Here is a 22143-nt window from a genome sequence, read left to right as displayed (position 1 = left end):
AAACCCTTCCACACCTGGCTCTAGGGTAAATATTTACGCTCAGAATATAAAACATTGATGGCAAATCTAAATCACTAAGCACTAAGTAATTGGTGGAATCCTTTTTAAATGAACAAAAAGCCCGTTTAAACAACAACGCAATAAAAGCTACAAGCTGATATGAAGTAGAAGCGTGGATGTAAATAAATAATTTATACCACCATCCTACTGACTACTATTAGTTTACTTATAATTTTACAGGTATTAATTTTCCTTCCGCATATTAAATATTCTATATCCGTGTAAAATCACATATTTCTTAAAAACGGTAAGACGCCTAAAGACAATTCCGCAAAATGAACCCCACACGAACTGGCTGACTTTCGCAGTTTAAGTCGGAACATAAACAAACTTTCAGATTGATTCCAGTCTGGTTCATTTGATAGAGCAAGCGCCAACGGACCGACTCAAAGAATTCGTATTTCCTTTTCGCTCAATTAGCTTTAGAAGCAATTCCGAGGAATCAGGGTAAGCCGGTAATTCGCACGAGATTACGCACGTCAAATTCATACGTAAGTTCATTAAAGGTATGAGTGCGATCGTCTTCGGAGCAAATGTTACCTTAATTTATTCAGCAGCGACAGAATTGAATCTGTACCGATCTTAACAAGATACATGTCATTAACAAAATTAACGCCCGCCTCGGTTCCTTTGGAGCTGGTCGTTGATTGACGTGCTTCGTGATATTAAACTGCATAATATACGAATAGAATTTCGGGAAGAAAGGAATTACAAAGTAGTTAAGTCATTAAAATCCGACAATACGTCCGGAGTAGTGAGTGTAACGAAACAGCCGGAATCCCGACGGGCTATCGTTTAAAGTAAGTGCCTATAATTCGCAAGAGTTTACCCTCTCCCGCCCTAGGGAATCTCGCTCCACTGCTTTGAAATATTTCTGACACACACACATACCTTTATTTACCTACTTAGTTAACATCTCCTGTATACCATCTTTTTGTAACTAAATCTACTTAGATAGCTGATTTCATGCTACGCTATTCTCTTTACTGCTACAGTGTTAACATCTCTTAGTAAAATGTGTCTGGAAAGTTTTTACGAGATCTCTATTTGTTTACGTTTTAAAATATTTTATGTTACTATTTTAAACTAACAATACATGTTGTCAAAACTTATTTAAGTTTTCAGGCTAGGTAGGGAGGATTTAATATTCTGACGTCCGTTTTCATCACTAGAAAATAGTAACTTACAATCTACACAGAAAATACCTACGTATAAACTAACAGTGAAACATATCGTAATGGTTTACAAGTTTTAGGTCCTTCTAGTTGCGTATTTCAAAGGCGAAGGCACTGTTCCCTAAATAATTGTATTAGGAGTAAGTACATACTAGCAGTAGGTAGCTATAAGTTTGTTTAACATCTACAATAGGTACTTGAACCTAAAAATTGTGCCTACGTGCGTAGTTACATGAAATAAGCTTTTGTCATGTTAGGTAAGTATTTAGATTTAATCTTGGTACTTAAAATACAAATTCTGGCACGATAGTATCACGCTGAAAGCCTAAATACAACATAGAAATTCCTATTAGCAATTTTACTAAAGACCGCCGATTTTACTCCTGTTGATATTTTGTAATTCTCCTTTATCTTTTTTATTTGTATATTACGTAAGTACATAACCTTACGCCGCAATTCTAATGTGAGCAAAGCCACAAATAATACCTATAGGAAGACAACTTGCAGCCAGTTTTGATACGAAGTCCTAAGGTGAGATGTATAATTATAGATGTTATAATAATACAAGATTGAATCTCATGGTAGAATCCGGACAAGTGGAGCGTTCTGCGTGTGTAGCGACCTGAGTGTGTCGCGTGGGGTAGGATGGAGGGTGCCAGTCGTTTTATTGGCGTCACTAATGAGTTGCTAATTCAATTTCACGGGGCGGGGGCGCAGGCCTACGCCGCCACCGCAGGCTCGGCCCTCGCAGCTGGATCACGCCGCGGCTACGTCAACAGCTCTACTCTATTTTACATTGAAATTGTTGTCACCAGTCTGCTGCTACTAATCCAATCGCATTCATTATTGCAAACTGAGTATTGCAAAATGGTTAAGTATCAGTGAATTTTGTAGTGATCTAAGTAAACAACAGGGGATTTGCGTTTAAGTAAGTACCTACATACTATGCGTGTGATTTTGGAAAAAAGTGTTTGGGCTTTTCCAGTATTATTTATACCTACACTATTAAGTGGAGTTTCAGTGGAACTATCCTTAGAACGCTGACTGTAAGGTAGATAAGAGTAACATCGCTTTTTTTGACGTGACTGATCAGAGGGAGGGAGCGCTGAAGGCTCTTTCCCGGTACAACGTTTAAGACAAAAGGCCTGAGGGTCCCCAGATGGGCGCGAGCCTCGGCTCAGGGCGTCGTCTGAGAGGAAAAATATTTGAAATAATTAATCGACCCTAGTGGGTCGATAGCGATAAGCGCTGATTGAGGGTAATCGTCGACCATGCCAGCGGGGTCGGTATCGGGGTCCTGGTAACATCGCCCTTACATTGAATTGTTCTTGTTAGGTAATGTTACTTACTGTTGGCGTTCATGAAGTAGTTTATTCCCGATTCCTGTATATAGATCTCCTCGCTGTTTATACTTTCTTCACTCTGAAACTTGTTGTGAGAATGTATAATATGATTTTCTCCACGTAACGAGTGTTTATTGCACTGATGTAATATAATATAACAGTTGTATGCGTGACGTCGTAGTAACATTAAACCTAATACATACGTGCTAAATATATGTCTAGATGTTCAGCTTGCCTGTACACTGACTAAAATGTACATACATACATACATAAACTCACGCCCGTAATCCCAAATGGGGTGGGCAGAGCCACAAGTAATCAAAGACAACTTGCAGCCACTGTTGATACGAAGTCCTAAGATGGATATGATGAACCTTATGGTGATAAGGGATCAGCCTATCGCCCATAACATTAGTCCATCAAGTTAGAGTACGCAACTAAAATAAAATGTAACCAAATTAAATTGCTCTCATCCGTTCGTAGACAAGACATGCAAGTTCAACTTCCGCCGTAGACACGTCATGTAACTACGCTTTGACTGCAAAGCGCACACACCAAAGTCAACCAACAAATATTATGTAATACATATATTCAATGAGTACATAAGTACGTACCTATACATATCTAAACTCACACGTATGACATATTTGTGTGTGACGACCACGGAATAAAAGAAAGAAGTTGGACAGGACCTAACGGGCATTTTGTATGAGAACCTCTGCCGCTGCTGCTACCCTACTCTATTTTACACCTACTCCTGCAAACAGATATACTTCGACAGGTCTACTGAATCTCAAAATCCATAGCCACTTTACTGCATATTTTATGTGATAGACTAACTTTATCATTAGTTTTCTTAAGATACTTACTGCATACAAAAGTATTATTGGATAAATATCCAATCATACTAAGGTTTTCACCTTTCTTGTGATAAGAAAGGATTTCCTTACATGATAGTCGATATTTGACTTCTTGCCCTGCAGGTCACAAGACGACCTTTTAATATATTTTCGCGGAGTTGCTGTACCTATTATTCTTACTATGCACTCAGGGCCAGGCCAACTATATTAAAGTACTTACACATATTTTGACACCTAAAGTTATAAGTCAAGAAAACCTATCTATACATATATATTATACTTACTTAGAAACTAAAAGGTCATTTATTTTAAGAAGTAATTAAAAAAGGTAATAACAAAATACTAAGGCAGCAAAAGTACAGGTGGCATACCTACTTACAGGGAGGTCATAAACATAAAAAGAAAAATTACTTGAGCTCATAAACATAGTTATGGTGGAAAGCACTGGAAAAGGAGCTTAATATTATATTATTTACAACTTCCAGAAAATTACTGAATAACGAAAACATACCTGTAAGTAGATGTATAATGGTACCTATCTTTAAGATAATGTGTTAATAACACGTACGTAGGTAACCCACATACTATCGCATTGAAAGTGGTAGAAAAAATGATATTCCACCATTTGTCATTGCAGTTCAGTTTGAAGAGAATCGACTTCTTTCAGTCTAATGTTGCCTGGAAGAAATTGCTGTTTAGCAATAAGGCCTATTGTACCCGTGCTTAGGGAAACTCACAAAGTGAAAATTTAAATCGAAAAAAAAAATAGACTCGGACAGGACTTGAACCCGAAGCTCTTGTCAAGCCGGGACGAGCGTGGCGTCAGGCGATATGACGACGATACATAGATCAAAAGAATTTCGCATCTTACGTGCAGGAGGAAGACCCGGTGGTGTAATAGCTCGTCCCCGCTTAACAAGAGCTGCGGGTTGAAGTCCCGTCCGAGTCAGCTTTTTTTTTTCGATTTTCTCTCTATTGATTGTACATGTCCTACTTATGTTTTGTGCAATAAAGTATTATTGATTGATTGGTGGAAGAAGACATGAGGACATCTCTTAGTCGATGTCGGTATAATAGATAAGCAGCTGTTCGCATTCTGTTTTTTCATTACTGAACTTCTAAATATTTCTCTTATCAGCTCTGACCATGTGGGGCGTGAATTAGCAAAAAATAATGATGTAAAATGTATTTGTTAATAAAAGGTAAGTATGTCTATCTATAGTACCTATTATACACTGCATGTCTCCTTGTCACATAGGTCAGCTGGATGAAATCTCTTTCTTAGAGATAAGCTTACCTGTACTGTCTGTTTTCTGTTTGTCTGTTCTGTTGTGTACAAATAAATAAAATTAATTTATTAGTGAACAGGTTAAAATGTATTTATTAAAACACCAGTATTTTACTTACTTATAAATTAAAAAATAACAAAAGGTCATGTCATGATAGTAGATGTTCTTAAACAAAATTTGATAAAAATAAATAAGTAGTGACAAATAAACTTAATCTATTTTATTTACTAGTTAACTAAATATAAATACTTAAATACAGAATTATTTCAATAATCACATTAACATAAACTGATACCCTCCAATTTAGAAATATTTCTAAGAGAGTACTTAATACAGTTGCCCAAATTATCATCCTGATAATAAGGAACATTAGTGTTATAATACAAACAATGTACTTACCTAATATCGTTTTATGATAAAAATGAATAAATGATTACAAAACAGCAATAAAATCAGCTATCCATCCAGTACCAGCATTATTCATGCTAGTAGTAAACACTATTTTAACATAGTTATCCGTACTGGTATAGTCGGCGGGGATTTCATCGCAGTATGTGGAGATGACCTTACCGCTTCTATCGACAAGTTGTACGTAATTCTGGTCACACGATCGGCCTAAATCGAACACCGTGAAGTGCAAACGCACGCGCGTCTTTGTTGTAGTCTCAATTTCCCACTCACAACTACCTTTCTGTCTATACACTGAGGGATACATCGGGCTGTAAACTTTACCTAGTAAATTGTGGAGTTTCCCTCCACAACCGCGGCCTTTGTCTGACGTCACATAGTTCAAATCGTAAGTCACGAAATCTGTATCGGTGAAATGGTTGTGCAGCAATATGGATGTGCCTGTCGAAAATACGGCTACATCGTCATCTGCTTCTGAATTAACTCTGTGCAACCTGGTAGCAGCAGTACTATTGCCGTCGTAAATGTCTAAGTAAACATCCTCATCATAATAGTTTGGCTGGACGTGCAAGAAGTACACGGATATCGTGAAATTTTCCGGCGCTGTAATAAGTGTGTAGCAATCCTTTGGTGCGTCATTCGGGATTGTACCATACGATGAGCTAATCCTACCTTGAGGCTCAGTATAATTCCTTCCACAAAAACCATTAAGTGAAACCTGTATTTCCATGCCTTTGTATTTCTTTGAGTCTGAATCTGGTGATGTTTGCACATAAACTGTAACACTACCAGTTAAGTATAAATCTATATCTTTTTTCATTCCACAAAATTCATACTGGTCAGGAAGACGCATCTCATCCTCGATATATATATAACTGTTGCTGTAGAAATAATCCTGGGGAGTATCCAATACGAAATCCTTACCAACACTAGTGTTGAGATGGCGAGGAATACTTTTTACGACAAGTTTATCTTTGTTACATTGATTAGGATCTGGTTCTCCGGGGCGCAGGTCTAGGTTCTTTATTGTGAAGTGTATAATCGAGTATTCATCTGGATTAGTCAAGAAATGATAAACGCAATGCAATCCCCGAGGTATCACGCCCGATGAATAACCAAAGGATTTCACTGTTACGACATCACGTGTTAGTGAATAAAATGACTGGTCACATACAGACCTCTGGGTAGTCACTACGGCTTCAAAACCAGAACTGGCTATTTCGCCATCAGTAAAAAGTCGCACACTCATTGTATTTTGTGAAGAAATTACCTGTGGTGGTAATGTGTGACCGCAGTAGGTGCCTATAACTATGTCTTTGGGGTTTATACCGTCCTTGACTTCAACGTAATCGCAATCGCATTTACTGAAACCTAAAGCCGTCTGATTAACACCGTCGCATGAGGCTACGTGGAAAGATTTGAATTCTACCTTAATAGCATAACTTGCTGGCGCGTTGACAGTCCATTCGCAATCTAAGAAATTTTCGTACACTACATTGCGCGCAATAAGAGGAGACTTAAAGGTGTGTGTGGCAGCGGTTGTCGTTAATTCAATGTGACCACCACACCCGACAGCAGAGGAGTAGCTAAAGAAAACGTCAGCTTTAAATCCTTTGTATTGTACACTAACATCGCTTACAAATTGCACGACCATAGTATTACCGGTGCTACGGAAAATCGTTGGAGCTTTAACGTGACCACAAAGTAACGCCACACGTTTGTCTTCATCTATAACTTTGCCATTAAATATCGCAACATAATCGCTATAACACTCATTACTAGTCTCGAGATCGATATCTTGGAATTTTAACACGATTATTTTGTCAGCTGGTGCTTCGATAATCCAAGTACAATTCTCATTTGAAGTATAGCGTTCACCATCAGGAGTCGAACTAATAACTGTTGGTTCTTTTATTTCTCCACCACACTCGTAGTAACTATACAACAGCTTAAATCCTTTTCTGCTAATATAACTGTCTGATTTGAAGGTTAATGTCACTTTATCAAAATTGTGTACTGAAGGAGGAATTTGTGACCCGCAATAAGTTTCCTCAAGATAATCATAATTGTTATAGGCACTCATCGTGAAGTTGTCGAATTCACAAGAGGGATAATTTCCTTCTAGTTCGAACTCTAAAAATTTAAGTGATATTTTTTTATTTCCACCACTTATCACGTAAGTACAATCAGCATTTGGTAAATAATTATCAGGCCATCCTGGACTGTACAAGATTTGTTCTTTACTTGTAGCGTTTATTTTTCCTCCACAAATTGTTGTCCACCAGGCTCTAAAGCCGTCTAAGTTAGTTTCGGAATCCGTGCGTAGTACAACCTTCATTCGATTCATCGTGGAGTTGAAGACTGGCGGTAAAGTGCGTCCACATAATCTACTAACTTGAGTATATTTACCATTTTGCCAATCATAAATAATAACTGCGTCTTTCGTACAATTGACTCGGTCTTCTATTACAAATCGATTAATAAACTGCAAAGATATTCTGTTGCCTAGATTGGCTATGATTTCCCATGTACATTCAATATTTGGATCATAATTTTCAGGATAATTTGGTGATTCGAACATTGTTTCATATTCTCTTAAAATCCCTCCGCAACTTTGAGTAACGGATTTTATCATTAGGCGTACTTGAGTTTCATTTTTTACGTTGGAATGGTATTGGACTAGCAAGTTCCTATATTTTGTTATAAGAGGAGCTTCTTGCAATCTATCTTTACAGTAATCTCCTATAATCGGCATGACTTCTTCAATTCCATCTCCTATCTTTACAAATTCGTTATCACAGTCTAGTACGAAAGAGCCATCTAACTTTATTTGCACTCTGGTCTGGTCTGAGGGAACTAAAACTATCCATGCACAATCTAGCGTATCGTTATAATTACTAGGTACGTTTAACATATTGACTTCATTTGCTCCCACTTCTACAACACCCCCACAGGGCTGCAATTTCCACTTTAGATGGAATTCTAAATAACTTCCTTCTTTGCTGCTCTTTGAAGCCTTTAAGTCCATCTCAGACGATGGTATTCTGAAAGTCGATTCTTGATTACCACAAACTATTCTAGTATAAAATATGCGTCTTAATCTTGACACTGTAGATCGTATTTTTAATCTAGGATCTTGAAATCCGCATCGATTTCTAGTAGTCGATGAATTGCCTTTGACTGTAACATATAAAGTTTTGAAATCACTTGAATTACTTACTTGGTTAGGACTATAATGCCATTCGCACATATATGGGCGGTCGATGTTGGGCGACATAAGCTCACCGCTCAAGTCTGTCAAGGTTCCACCGCACAATGCCGGTTCGTCAGAGCTAAACTTGGCTTTAAATCTGTGTCGTGCTGCTGGTGAATTTAACAACACATAAATTGAAAGCTTGGGACCAGATGACTCAAATACCCGTGGACTAGACACGTCACCACTCTTTATAATATGTAAAGATGATTGAAAATCAAAGTCATTATACATTCCTATTGTATGTGTCTGTATACCAGAATCCAAAATTTCTAAGTGTACTCGGCGCGATTTGTCTGGTAATGAAATTTGCCATTGACAATAACGTAACGTTGTATCTCGAGGGTAAGCTGGAGTAGCCAGAAATCCTTCAGGAGTCGTTACTTGCCCTCCACATCGAAGGAATGAAGAATTAAACGTGAATCGGAATCCTCTGTTGGTAGAAGTCTGTGTCCATTCGGCTGGTTTACCCATGTGAAATTTAATCGACACTTCATTTGACGAAGTTTGTATTAACGACATTTCATCTTCTTTGTCTTCAGTATACTCCTCTCCTCCTTCTTGTTCACTACAAAAAGTTTGCAAAACAGTGATTGTATTGTTAACAGGTACAGTTTCCTCAACCGTAATTTTTGTAGCACACGGTGCTTCTGATTCTGGCAATTGAATATCCTGAGGTTTCAATAACAATACCTGTCGGGGATTTCCAATAATTTTCCATTCACATACTGACCCATATGGTATAGTTTGCATATGTGGATATCCAGGTGAAATTACTTCACCTTTGCTTGCTTTTATTGTTCCGCCACAGACATCAATAGACACATTAGCTTTGAAACCATTTTTGGGATCTGCCAGTTGTGTATAATACTTTACATAAATTACATTACCAGTTGTTTTGATAGTACCAGGCATTTCTTTGCAATATCGCCCTTTTAATGGAGATAGATCAGAAGAGCCTTCTCGAATCTCAACGTATTCTAATGTACAATCATTGGTTCGATCTAGATCAAACCTGTCCAAAAAATCTACTCTTAATATTTCTCCTGGAGGACCGTGGAATACCCATAAGCATTCTGAATACGGAACAGGTACTGATGGGTAATTTGGAGAGCTTATAATTTCCCATTTGTGGTCAGAGTCTAAACTTGCCGTTACTCCACACTCATAACCTTTTTCTTCGAAGCGCAATCTAAAGCTTCCAAATGCTGTACGTGATCTCTGGAATGTAGAGTAACTAACGAATACAGCATTACTTGAAGATTCAATGTTTTGTCTATTTTCGTGCTCTAATCCACAATATTTACCATCCGCTAACATAGGAGCCTCAGCAGAGTTCCCATTTCGTAATTTGACATAAGTAACACATTGCGAATCTGGGTTAGTAATATTGAAACTATCAAAGCTTAATAGTATAGTTCGGCCGGGTCTCACTTTTATAGTCCATTCACAATTTATAATAACTTTACCAACCGTATCGTTCCAATTAGGGCCTATGACTCCAGACAAACCAGACGTGATACCACCGCAAGCTGAGCTCACTTGCGCTTCAAATCCTTCTCGTGTTATAGAGGAATCTGTTTTAAACACAATCTTCATATAAGTAGTAGAATTAAGATCTTGCTTACCTTGTTCAGATAAACATATATTTTCTTTTACGGGACTCCACGTCGAAATGGATTCCGAAGAATAAACTGACACATAATCAGCAAAACACATTGGCGTTTGTTCCAATTTTATAGACAAGAAATGCAAATTTAGGTGATTACCAGGTGACGCTTTAAACACCCACTCGCAGTTAAGGTCGTTATCATAAGCAGCTCCGTCATACCCTGGTGATTTAATTGTTATCTTTTCTCCGGGAGACAAAAGTCGAGTTTCGTTGAACCCACAATTTACAGTATCACCGGTTGCTTCAGTATTCGCATCACCACTAGCCCAACGAATATGGAACATGGAGCCTGTATTCGATTCATCTAGAGTCAACTTTATAAAAGCTACGTTGGACGTAGTTTTCAGTTGTTTCTGTTCAGTTAACATGCCGCAATATTCTTCTAACACTGGGGCATCTTCGTCGTATCCATCGTAAACAACCAAGCTATTGTAACATGATGTTCCCAATGTAGGAATCTGCAAAATGTCGACTAAGACCGTAATTAATTTAGATCCCTCTACATTGATTCTCCACGAGTATTCACCACTATCCTCGTATATATGTGGATACAGTGGAGATGCAATCTCTCCAGATTCGACGCCACTTATTTCGTTACCATGTAAAAATCCGTAATGTAGAAGGAAACCGCGCCCGTTGTTTTCAGGTCCACTATGGAATTTAATAAAAAGCTTTGTTGCCGCTGTTGTATTAGTGGGAATATCAGTGCCACAGTAAACGCCAAGCAAACGTCCTGCGCCATTGTTTTCACGTACTTCCAAATAATCTTCGTTACAGTTTTCTGAATATTCTAAATCAAATTGTTCAAATGTTATGTAGACTCTGTTACCCGGTGACGTACTTAATGTCCATTCACAGCTGGCCTTGTTTGGATAAGATAGTGGATAGTTAGGTGACGCAATAGATCCTTCTTCAGAGGTCAAAATACCTCCACAGGCGGTAGTAAGCGTTGAATACGTCGCGTAAAATTGGCCTTCAACTGTGCCATTGTATGTGCCTAGCACAAGAGTAATAGCACTGCCGTGACTCACTATCATTGGAGGAACTTTGTGGCCACAGAACTCGTCGACCACTGGAGCGTCCACGTCGTTACCATCGTATACTCTTAGGTAAGACGACGGACACTTTCTTGTCGTAATAATGTCAGTGTTTTTTGGAATAGACATATGAGTTATTATTAGACTTATTTTTTTATCCAAAGACGGAGCTAAAATTGTCCATGTGCAGTTATTTGATATACGCGTGGCGAGCCATTTCTCAGTATTTATTATACCACCATAAAATGTTGATTTTATGGTGCCCCCACAAATAACAGTGAAGTTGGCTTTAAATCCTTTTGCTGTACCAAAGTTGTCCGATTGAAACCGTACCCCTAGCACATTGCTCTTAGAAATAATTTGGGATACTTCATTATTTGGACAAATACGCTGCGAATAATTTGAATGTAAGACCATATCCCCATCATATATTTTTACTGAGTCACCACAATCTGTGTCTGTATTTGAAGAATAAAGATCAAATTCCATAAAATTGAACTCGATTCTATGATATCTGGGAACTAGAATTGTCCACAAGCAATTCATACTATTTTCGTAGTTTTTAGGATAATTCTTAGAGTGAATTATGCCAGAGAGTGCTTCGATTCTCCCTCCACATCCAGTCATATGTCCGTTAAAGTACGCTGAGAAATTAACGTCTTTCAGGGTCGAGTGCTTCACAAATCTGACCAACATAACATTGTCAGTTGATGTCACAGTTGTCAATTCTTGGCTGTGGTGACAAACTTTTGTTAGAAGCTGATCGTTGATACTTCTTCCGTTATAAATTTCTATAGCATCAGTGGTACAATTTACACTGTCAGTCATATAGATCTGACCTATATTAATTGTTACACTAGTTCCTGGTGACGTCTCTAATATCCATTCACATTCCAACTCCCCACTGGAAGTCATAGACCTGTCTAAATGTATAGTTCCGTACGTCTTTTGAAGATATCCGCCGCATCCATGCCTGGCCCACTCTAAGCGAAAACCACTTTTGGGAAAAGTGTATAAGCTCGTTATAAATTTAACTTGCAAAGAATTACTTTTACTGCTAATCCTTTTTGGTAATGTAGTTCCACACATCTTTTCTCCAAAATTAATATCAGTTAATTCTTTCATTTGTACATAATCATTATCACACGATTGCACACCACTCATCGGAGTATACGAACCATAATGGCTTACTAAACGATATCTTAGTCTACCGGATTTATATACATCGAATAGTGTGAATGTAACATTTATCTTATTACCTTTAGGAACAATAATAGTCCACAAACAATCTAAATTAGTTGGATATGTACCAGGATAACCAGGACTTTCTATTACTCCATGCGATCCTGTCATATTATGTTGGCATATTGTGCTGTACTCTAATAAGAAACCTTTGCTTGATATGTAGAAATCGGAACGGAATTTTATATAAAGATAATTTGTGGAGGATTCAATTGGTCTAATTCTTGGAGACATGACACAATATGTTCCCAAACTAGGACTATTCTCATCGCGTCCGTCATATATTTGTACATAATCATCTCTACAATTAATCGTCCGTTCTAAATCAAGTTCGGTAAAACTGACACGGATTCTTGATCCAGCACTGGTAACAATTTTATAGAAGCATTCTGCGTTCTCGTTATAACTGAGGGGATAGTTTGGAGATGCTATTGTGCCAGAAGGACTAGTTAGTGTACCACCACATCCATATGCTGTGCTATCCCATTCTATCTGGAAACCTTTGCCCGTTATGTAGGAATCTGAATGGAAATGTAAGTATAATACGTTTGCTAAAGAAACTATACGTTTCGATTCAAAGGAGCCACAATACTTCCCAATAAGTGGAGATGTATTAGAAGCGCCATTTCTTATTTCTAAATAGTCTGCAAAATCACATGACATACGTACTGGTCGTTCTAGTTCAAATTGTGAGATATTTAGTTTTATTTGTTGACCTGCTGGTGCTTGTATCGTCCAGATGCAATCGCGACTATTTTCATACCTCTTTGGCCACCCTGGGGAATATAACCTGCCATGGGCTTTAGTAAACAAACCACCGCAATGGGTTTTTTCATCCAAAAATGTATACGAAACCGAAAAACCGGCGGATCGTACGCTGCTATCTGATTGGAACTTGATCTGAAGTTGAGGCGAAGTCGTGGTTATTGCAGGTGGAAATGTGACGCCACAATATTTCCCTAATAAATTCAGTTCATTATTTTCATCTATCTCGTTCAATTCTACATAATCACTTCTACAAGACGGCATATTCTCAAGATCAAATCTATTCCATGTTAACTTGATGTGCATTCCTGGTGGGGCTATTAACATCCAGGTACATGTCTGGTCATTTTTATAAATAGTGTCACTCCCAGATGGATGATTAACATGACCTGTAGGTTCCCTGTATATGCCTCCACATTCTGTATCGATAGTGGTATAGTTTGCATAAAATCCTGTACCCGAAATACTCAAATCGGAAGTAAATTTGATGTACATGAAATTGTGTGTCGATACCAACATCGGCGGAGTGTGTTCCGTTCCTCCACAGTACTTGCCTAACAGCGTGGCATTGACATCAGCTCCATCTCTGATTTCAACGTTATCATATCGGCAATTGTAATAGTTGTTATCTTCAATATCAAAGTCTTGGAACGTTAGTTTAATCGCTTTACCAGGCGATGTTCCGATAATATATTCACACATTTTATTCTCTGGATAACTGAACGGGTATCCAGGTGACTTTACAACACCACTATCGCCTAATATAGTCTGTTGACATATCGTTTCATATGTAATGCGAAAACCGTCAGCAGACATGCTGTGATCCGATTTAAACTTAATATAAATTTGATTTGACGATGACGTATAAGATTTGGGAAATGTGCTTCCACAAAATTTACCAACAAACCTAGAATCTTGCGATGGACCATCATAAATTTTAACATAATCGTATTTGCATCTAAATGAACTTTCTAATTTGAAAGATATAAAATTGAGCCGTATTTTGGTATCAGGGCTTGTTTTGATTTTATATTCGCATAAAAGATTACTTAAGTATTTTCCATCGTACGCTGGAGAAACAATTTCTCCTCTATCGCTGGTATAAAAGCCACCGCAACCGGGTACCCCGTCAGCGGGAGCATAAGCTAATTGAAATCCGTATCCCGAACCGTACGCATCAGAATGGAAATGTATGAGAAGATCGCTGCCCGCAGATTGCACAGGTGCCGGCTGTGCAGAGCTGCAGTATTTACTGAGAAGAGGGTCTGTGGTCCGTTCCCCATCGTAAATTGCGAGAAAATCATAACTACAATTTGAATGCGACTCAATATCAAGTGCGAAGAAATGCAACTGTATCCTTTTTCCTAAATCCGTCAGTAGATGCCAGTAACAGTCTCTATTCGGCGGATATTGACCCGGCGAGCCAGGCGAGCTTATGTGACCGTGTGTTGTTGCATTGATTGTACCTCCACATACGGGGTTTATACTATTCCAGTGCAAAGCAAACCCGTCTTTTGCTACGGTTTGATCTGATCTAAACCAAAAGTACAAGTTATTATGACTTGATATTATGTTACCACCTTTAGGAAACTCGTTACCGCAAAACCTTCCGATAATTTGACTAGCAGAACTTCTACCGTCATGTATTTGTAAGAAATCATATAAACATTCTGGATTGGCTTCTAGATTAAACTTACTAAATGTTACGTTTATGACTTTATCACGATCTGTTTGTATAACCCAAGCACATCTAGAGTTATGATTATACGTGGTATTAGTTAAAGGATAAACAATACTACCCTCTTCAGCTTGCAGCAGCCCGCCACAGGTTTTGGCAGCTACATGGCATAGATCTCCGGAGAATTGAGCTGTGCACTCACATCTGAATCCTCTCGGCGAGCTCTCGTCTGGCCTGCAACTACCTCCGTTGAGGCACGGTTGACTTGCGCAGTAGTTACTTGCCGAGTCGCAGTGAGCCCCTCCGTAACCTCTGTAGCAAATACACGTATAACCCGACCGCAGTGGGTGGCACTGGCCGTGGACGCCGCAAGGGTTCATCTCGCAGCCGCGTGTGAAGTTTCCAGTTGGAACATAACACCCGTTCAATCCAATTCCATCTCCTTCCATTCCCGGAGGGCAAATGCATTGAGCTATTTGACCACCAAGAGCTGGGTTGTCGATGCATTGCGCCGAAGGATGACATCCACCACGATTAATATTGCAGGAACCTCTCCAAGTACACGTGATGCCGTCTCCTTGGTAGCCAGGAGGACACGCACCACAGATGCGTGATCCAATGGTATTATGACATGTTACTAAAGGACTAGTACTGCAACCACCATTGGGTGTAGTTAAGCATTCGTCAATATCAGAACATATGTATCCATCTCCTTCGTACCCTGCAGGGCACAGTCCGCAGCGGAAGGATCCTGGTAAGTTAATGCACTCAACTGTGGGATTAACTGAGCATCGCGGACCCTGGCTGGATTTGCATTCGTTTACATCTGTTAGGCAAGCAACACCAGTTCCGTTAGTCGTCCAGCCTTGATCACAAATACATTTTATTCCACTACCAGTGTTGGTTGGTATACAAGTTCCGTAGCCACACATTTCAAAGTTGCCACCGTTGCAATCCATTGCCCTTCTTGTGCAATGCTGTCCATACCAACCGGGGCGGCATTCACATTCGTATGATCCGGGTGTATTTCGGCATCTCGCCCCATTTTGACAGCCCAAGTCTGTGCCTTGGAAGTGTCGACACTCATCAACGTCTTGATCGCAATCCTTTCCTTCCCAGTTAGATGGACATAGACAGTGATAACCATTAACCAAGTTCAAACAGGTGCCACCGTGTGCACAAGGATGTGACTGACAACTATCTCTTCCTCCATTATTAATAAGACTTTGAAGACTTGAAACTCTAGTTGTGAGTCTATTTACTCTGCGCCATAAAATAGTTATATTGAATAACAAGTCACTGGGCTGAGTATCTCGATTCTCCAATCTTTCTAGTCGTCTAAGAATACTGTTGTACTTCACTGAGTCATCAATGACTGGTTGGTCTTGGCGTCCAATATTGTCAGTTAGATTTATGTTCAGGATATTGATTCCTCCAACGAATACTGTAGATTTCGGTCCATTTGTTTGTAGGTAGATATTCTTGTCGAACGCCGGTTCTACTATGAGGTTGCCTTCGTTTGTTTTTATTCTAGGTCTATCGCGGAACACTTCACAATCTAGGTGCACAAATAAGACAATTAGGAACAAAAATCGTACCAATAACTTGGACATTGTCCATGTGGTGCTCTATAGAGGAGCAACATCAGACTGAAACATTGAAGCTAGCCAGTTAGCGAACAAGTTTAGAAGTAGAGGGGCGTTTCCGTACGCCCCCTGATTGCACTCGTGAGTTCTCGAAACCAATACTTCTGACAAATTAGGGCCATGTGGTGTTAATTTGATAAAGTGATTGGAAAAAGTTAATACTATCGGTCACACTAAAAACATGAGTATGCTATAATTAGCCAAGTTCTCAAACGTCAGACCAGGCGTTAACCATTTCAAAGCACTTATCACTACGATACCGCGTTTTACAACAGGCGCAGAAACAACTTGCACACCTTTGTGAAAACCCTAACTGTTTTCTGAAACACTTGTTGTGCAGATACGTCACAAAGCACAAAGAGACTGAACCCCCTCACATTCCCCCAGGGGAGTGTGAGCCCCTGATGAGCAAGCGATGTGTCATCTTTGGAGGATACCTAATGACTCCAAAGGCGCTCAAACTTCTCACCCCTTAGCTAGATAGTGTAGATCTTAGAGGTGAACTATAGCATAAAGGATCGATCACAATACAACTTATATAGGTAGGTAGCAGTGACACGATTCATGTGATAAGGAAAAGTCTGTTGACTGACCTAAAAAATACATTTGCAGATGTTTTGTGGAAAATATTACCATGGGTGTATTGGCAATAAAACTAAGGTTATTAGGCAGCTACTTTAGGTACAAGTAAATATTTAAGGAAATCGAGTTTTGAAACAAGTGATTTTTTCATGTTACTTACATTGACTAATTATGTAAGTACTTAACCTATCATTAAAACTACATTACATGTTTTGGAAAGGAAAAAAACCTTCGAAACGTTTCGTAGTCAGATGAGTACCTACCTAGTATAAATTCATCGATAGGCCGACGTTCTTTATAAAAATATATATATCGGGTATTTATTTATAATTTAATATACTACTCTGACCACTATCTACACAAGATATTATTTAGAACTTGGGTGGTGCGCTACCGTGCGATGATTACAAGTAATAATCTATAATTATATGTACTTACTGCATTTGCTTTAGAAGTTATTTTTCCATACATCCATGACCATGGTAACATGGCTAGGGGAATGTTACGCCGCCGTTAGTCATTGATGTCGTAAGTCCACGCTACAGCATAATAAAGCTTAGTCAAACAGGGTGGTATATCTGATCACTTCCATTAACCTAATGTGGCTCATAAACCTTTGTGTTTTTGGTTTACGGAGACGCGGGCGCCACCCGGCCTAACTTCCCACCACCGACAAATGAAGGAAACTTTCATACACAAACCTACTCAAACTATGTTCTGAGAAATAACAGTGCTATGTTTAATACCAAGAAAGTTACACACGCACGTTACACGGATATTTACTTAACTCACGCTTGTATGTAATTAATACCATGCCTTTGGTGTTGGTCAGATCTAAAAGTTGTCAAATCAAATCACAAACTTGTAATAAAATATTACCACCATCACCAGCCCATTAACGTCCCCACTGCAGGGGCACGGGCCTTCCCAATGAATGGATAGGGAGATCGGGCCTTAAACCACCACGCGGGCACAGTGCGGATTGGTGGTTATTAACGACTGCTAATGCAACCGGGACCAACGGCTTAACGTGCCTTCCGAAGCACGGAGGAGCTCGAATGAAAACTTTTTTTTGTGGTCACCCATCCTATGACCGGCCTTTGCGAAAGTTGCTTAACTTCAACAATCGCAGACCGAGCGCGATTACCGCTGCGCCACCGAGCTCCTCAATCAAATATTAATGAAGGAATTTTCAGACTACGTTCCTCTAAAATAATATAGATGGCGCTGTAAAGATTTTTCTTCGTTACCTTTTAACTTAATGTAAAACAGACATATGCATCTTTTATCTTTGTTTTTGAGGCACAATTACATCTTCCACCCATTATTAACCAAAATATAGACAAGCAATATATTTATAATATACATAATCTGATCCAAATATCAAGCAATAATTCTTTTTATATAAGCTTCTGCCATTACATTATATTTTGTATGTTTACCCGAGTAATAAGAAAATAGGTAAATTATAACGTTAAATCTGTATAACGCGATCTATATTGTTTTTGCGGAACGTAGCTTGGAAAGACTCATTAATTTTAAAAGGACTGATGTTAATAATTCGTCCTAGCGCACAATACATTTTTATTTCTAAGATATCATCTAAATAATACTTATTTTACTTGTATCTAGTAACTAGGTACCTACTTACAAATCCACCCTTCTTGGCATGACTCAGATGGATAAAAGATTTGTTATGAAAGTATTCGATCGCTCAAATAAAAATAAACTAGGAGACTAGACAGTTTTCTATCAGTGTTTCTGCTAGTGTGAAGTTTATACGTGCAATAACAAATGGCACGCGTCCCGGAGTCAATGTAAGTCAGTTCCTGTCGGGTCCTCTCAACGAAGTTCAACTCAAAGAAATAACACACTTTGAAGTTAGCGAATTCAATCGTTGGAAGACGTGAACTTTGTACAACTGTTGTTATTTTCTAAGTGCAGCACTTAGACGAATTTGTAGTGGGCGGGTGAGTCGCGAAGTGAGGCCGGGAGATGAGGGTTAACCAATTTCTGCCTACATCTACGTTTTGTATGGTTACATAATATAAATAACATAGAATAAACAATATGCTACACGTGTATTTTATACTATTTTACAATATTTGCCTGACTACTTCAATGACAATGAATTAAAGATTTTTTTGTATAATATTGTAAATGGATATAAAAAAACTTACAAAACAGGTGGGTGCGTTGTTCCACTGCATTCTGTTTCTGTAAGAATATTCTAGTGTTTATGCACAAGTACTCTGGACTGAACTAGCTCCAACATTTAGATGAGCTAGGCGCTGTAATTCACGAGGACTACGCCGGCTGCGAGATAGCTAAGCAAACATTCGTACGAGGGGCGTCATGTCTCAGTGCCAAGAAATAATCTCTTGACATTAACATACATCATATACGAGAAGCTGCCAAAACTGTCTGCCGGGTCGCTGAAACAATATTACTTAGCGGAGTTATCCGGCATTGCCAAAGTTCAACCTGACTTGTGACAATGGTGGCGCACTTGATCATTAATTTAGGTATTGTTCCAGGAAGCTCCCGCCTAGCTAGACGCTACCTAACTTCAAGTAATCTTGGGGTAACAATAGAATTTATCGACCGTGACAATTAACTGACTGCGACCTAAACTGAAAACTGTTATTTTGGAACGGTTTCGCATTTATATTTCTAATCTGATAATTAATTTATAAACGTAATGTAACTTTGCACCTACAAAGTTTTAGCTCGTTTCAAATTGTTGTCTATGCGGTGTACAAAGTGCAAATGGTGCAAAATGGGGTGCAGACGACTGTGACTCGACTTTGTATTTATCCCGCTTCCATTGACCCCATTTATGTAAAGGTATGCCAGTGGGATTCATCGGATCAACGCGGATTAGTTGCGCGCAAATCTCTATTTAGTGGCGCGATCTCTAGCCGACCGAACTGGGCCAATTAGAGCTTACGCACTAATCTCAGTGTCGATGCGATATCTGAAGCATGGATCGTTAATTTCGCTGTTGTGGTTTGTGCAGCGGTCGAATATGGCTGGTGGAGCTTCGCTAATGCCGCGCTGTTATCGTAATCGCTCTAACGCTAATCGTATTTCAATCGGCACTGCATCAGGACGATCGGGACAAAGTATTCTATTTTCATTAATGTACAATACAATACAATTCAATACAAAAACTCTTTACTGCACTTGAATCACATTAAAAATACATGTACTTACGTATATCTAATGTACCTATCTATATTATTTTTCATGATATTATAATACATTGCTGACAACAATAAGTGGACTATGGATAGGCATTTTTAAAGTTAATTACAACTTTCAAATTAAAATTCCAAAGCAACAGAAATACCCACAACCCCATAATTTATTTTCAAATAAGTTTAATTATAATTAGTAAATTGGTAGGTATTTCCATATACGCACATTTAGTTGTAACTTAACCCGCCGTAGTAGAGCAGCGTGTTGGGGTATGTTCCGTACCCCTCTAGTGGATGGAGGGGAAGCTAAGCTTTACCTACTAGAGTCCTTTGTGAATATGCATTTTAATAAACACATTACCCTGCTTTGCGTCGCGCAGTCGGATAATTAGGACAACGGAGGGAAACCTGCCCGCGTGTGGAAATCTATCCCAGTCAGAACATAATTTCACTCTTTAATTAAGTACAGAAAAAGATAATAGGGTTCCACGTTATTTACGAACTAAATGGCCGAGGTAATTATCCCTCTGAATCCCAGGCCAATTCCACTGTTTAAGAAAGATAAACGCGAGGAAAAGAAAACTATTTCGCGAAACTTGTAACTCCTTTCCTATTGCCAGAATAGCTTTCTGAAAAAATTAGATCGACCGAAACTCATTATAAGCTTTATAATGGGAACTTAATTGGCAGATTAAAATTTGTCATTTTTATTAGGTACTTAAGGCTGTAAGTTTCTACAACAACAAATAACTCAAAGTCAATCGTTTTGTTAACTTTATGTAATTATTTATTATATAAATTATATTATGTATTTAGTATGTATATGTAGGTACAACGTAACATAAACAGCCTATATACGTCCCACTGCTGGGCACAGGTCTCCCCTCAATCAACCGGAGGGGTTATGGAGCATACTCCACCACGCTGCTCCACTGCGGGTTGGTGGAGCTATTTTTACGACTAATAGCCCCTTGGTCCCCAACGCCTTAACGTGCCCTCCGAAGCATGGAATCCATTTTTTCAGACAATCAGATGATTTAAGCCTGTAAAGTCCTTACCAAATAAAGGACAGTCTCACAAAGTGATTTCGACAATGTCCCCATCGAGAATCGAACCAGGACCTCCAGATCGTGAGCCTAACGCTCTAACCACTAGACCACGGAGGCTGTTGGCAGAATAGCGTACACGTACCAATTATTTATAGAAGCTGAAACATGAACAGGTCAATTAAAATAAAATAATGCCAAAAAGTAGATAATATTCAGAGTGGTTATAATATGGCTCTCACAGACCATTAACTATTAACATCCCGCCAGTTGGCCGCACGAACCTCGGCATATTGTCGCGAATTCATTTCAGTGGATTTCAGCACAGGAAAAACCTTGTATAAAGTGGCCAGAGGCTTATAACTTCATTCCCGGTCGCAATTACGCTGCGGCTGGTTTTTTACAGAGCCGCGTGCCATTCGAGACTCTACAACCGCAAACATTCGTCATTAGTTAACATTATGCACTCGGATGCCTTGTTTTTCATCGTCTGCCTTTTAATGAAAAGCTGTTATTGAAATACTTTTGAGTGTTTACGAATCTAGCAGGTGTACATTTATGGATTTCGTTGCGTATTTTCTTGACAATAAGCTTAGAAGTTATCCCATTTTAACATATTGCAGTACTTATATGAAGCGATTATAGCTAATGTTAAGGGCAATAAGATGTTCCGACGCAAATAGGAATGCCATTCTATATAACAGGCTCGGCGCCGCGGAGGGCTCAGCGAGCCACTCGCTCGTATGTTGCGTACGTGATTACTCTCTAAATATTCCACTTTATTGTACAATCCTCTCCTTGTCATGTGAAGAAGCGATGCCAGGAGGTGGGGCTGAATAATTTAGTCGGCCGGCGGCGGATGTACCATTTATCCAAATTGTCGTCTC

General features: G+C 39.0%; 1 protein-coding gene across 1 annotated transcript; it reads right to left on the bottom strand.

Moving 5' to 3' along the window:
* Nucleotides 1-4879: 4879 nt before the first annotated feature.
* On the bottom strand, nucleotides 4880-16420 carry LOC126366484 (cubilin homolog). Its single transcript, XM_050009593.1, has one exon. The coding sequence runs from the start codon at nucleotides 16393-16395 to the stop codon at nucleotides 5161-5163; it is 11235 nt and encodes a 3744-aa protein (XP_049865550.1). The 5' UTR covers nucleotides 16396-16420; the 3' UTR covers nucleotides 4880-5160.
* Between the last annotated feature and the right edge of the window lie 5723 nt (nucleotides 16421-22143).

The sequence above is a fragment of the Pectinophora gossypiella genome, chromosome 4, assembly GCF_024362695.1.
Source record: "Pectinophora gossypiella chromosome 4, ilPecGoss1.1, whole genome shotgun sequence".
Taxonomy (NCBI): Eukaryota; Metazoa; Arthropoda; class Insecta; order Lepidoptera; family Gelechiidae; genus Pectinophora; species Pectinophora gossypiella.
The sequence above is the reverse complement of the archived record's forward strand: the minus strand, read 5'-3'. Positions and strand labels throughout refer to the sequence as shown.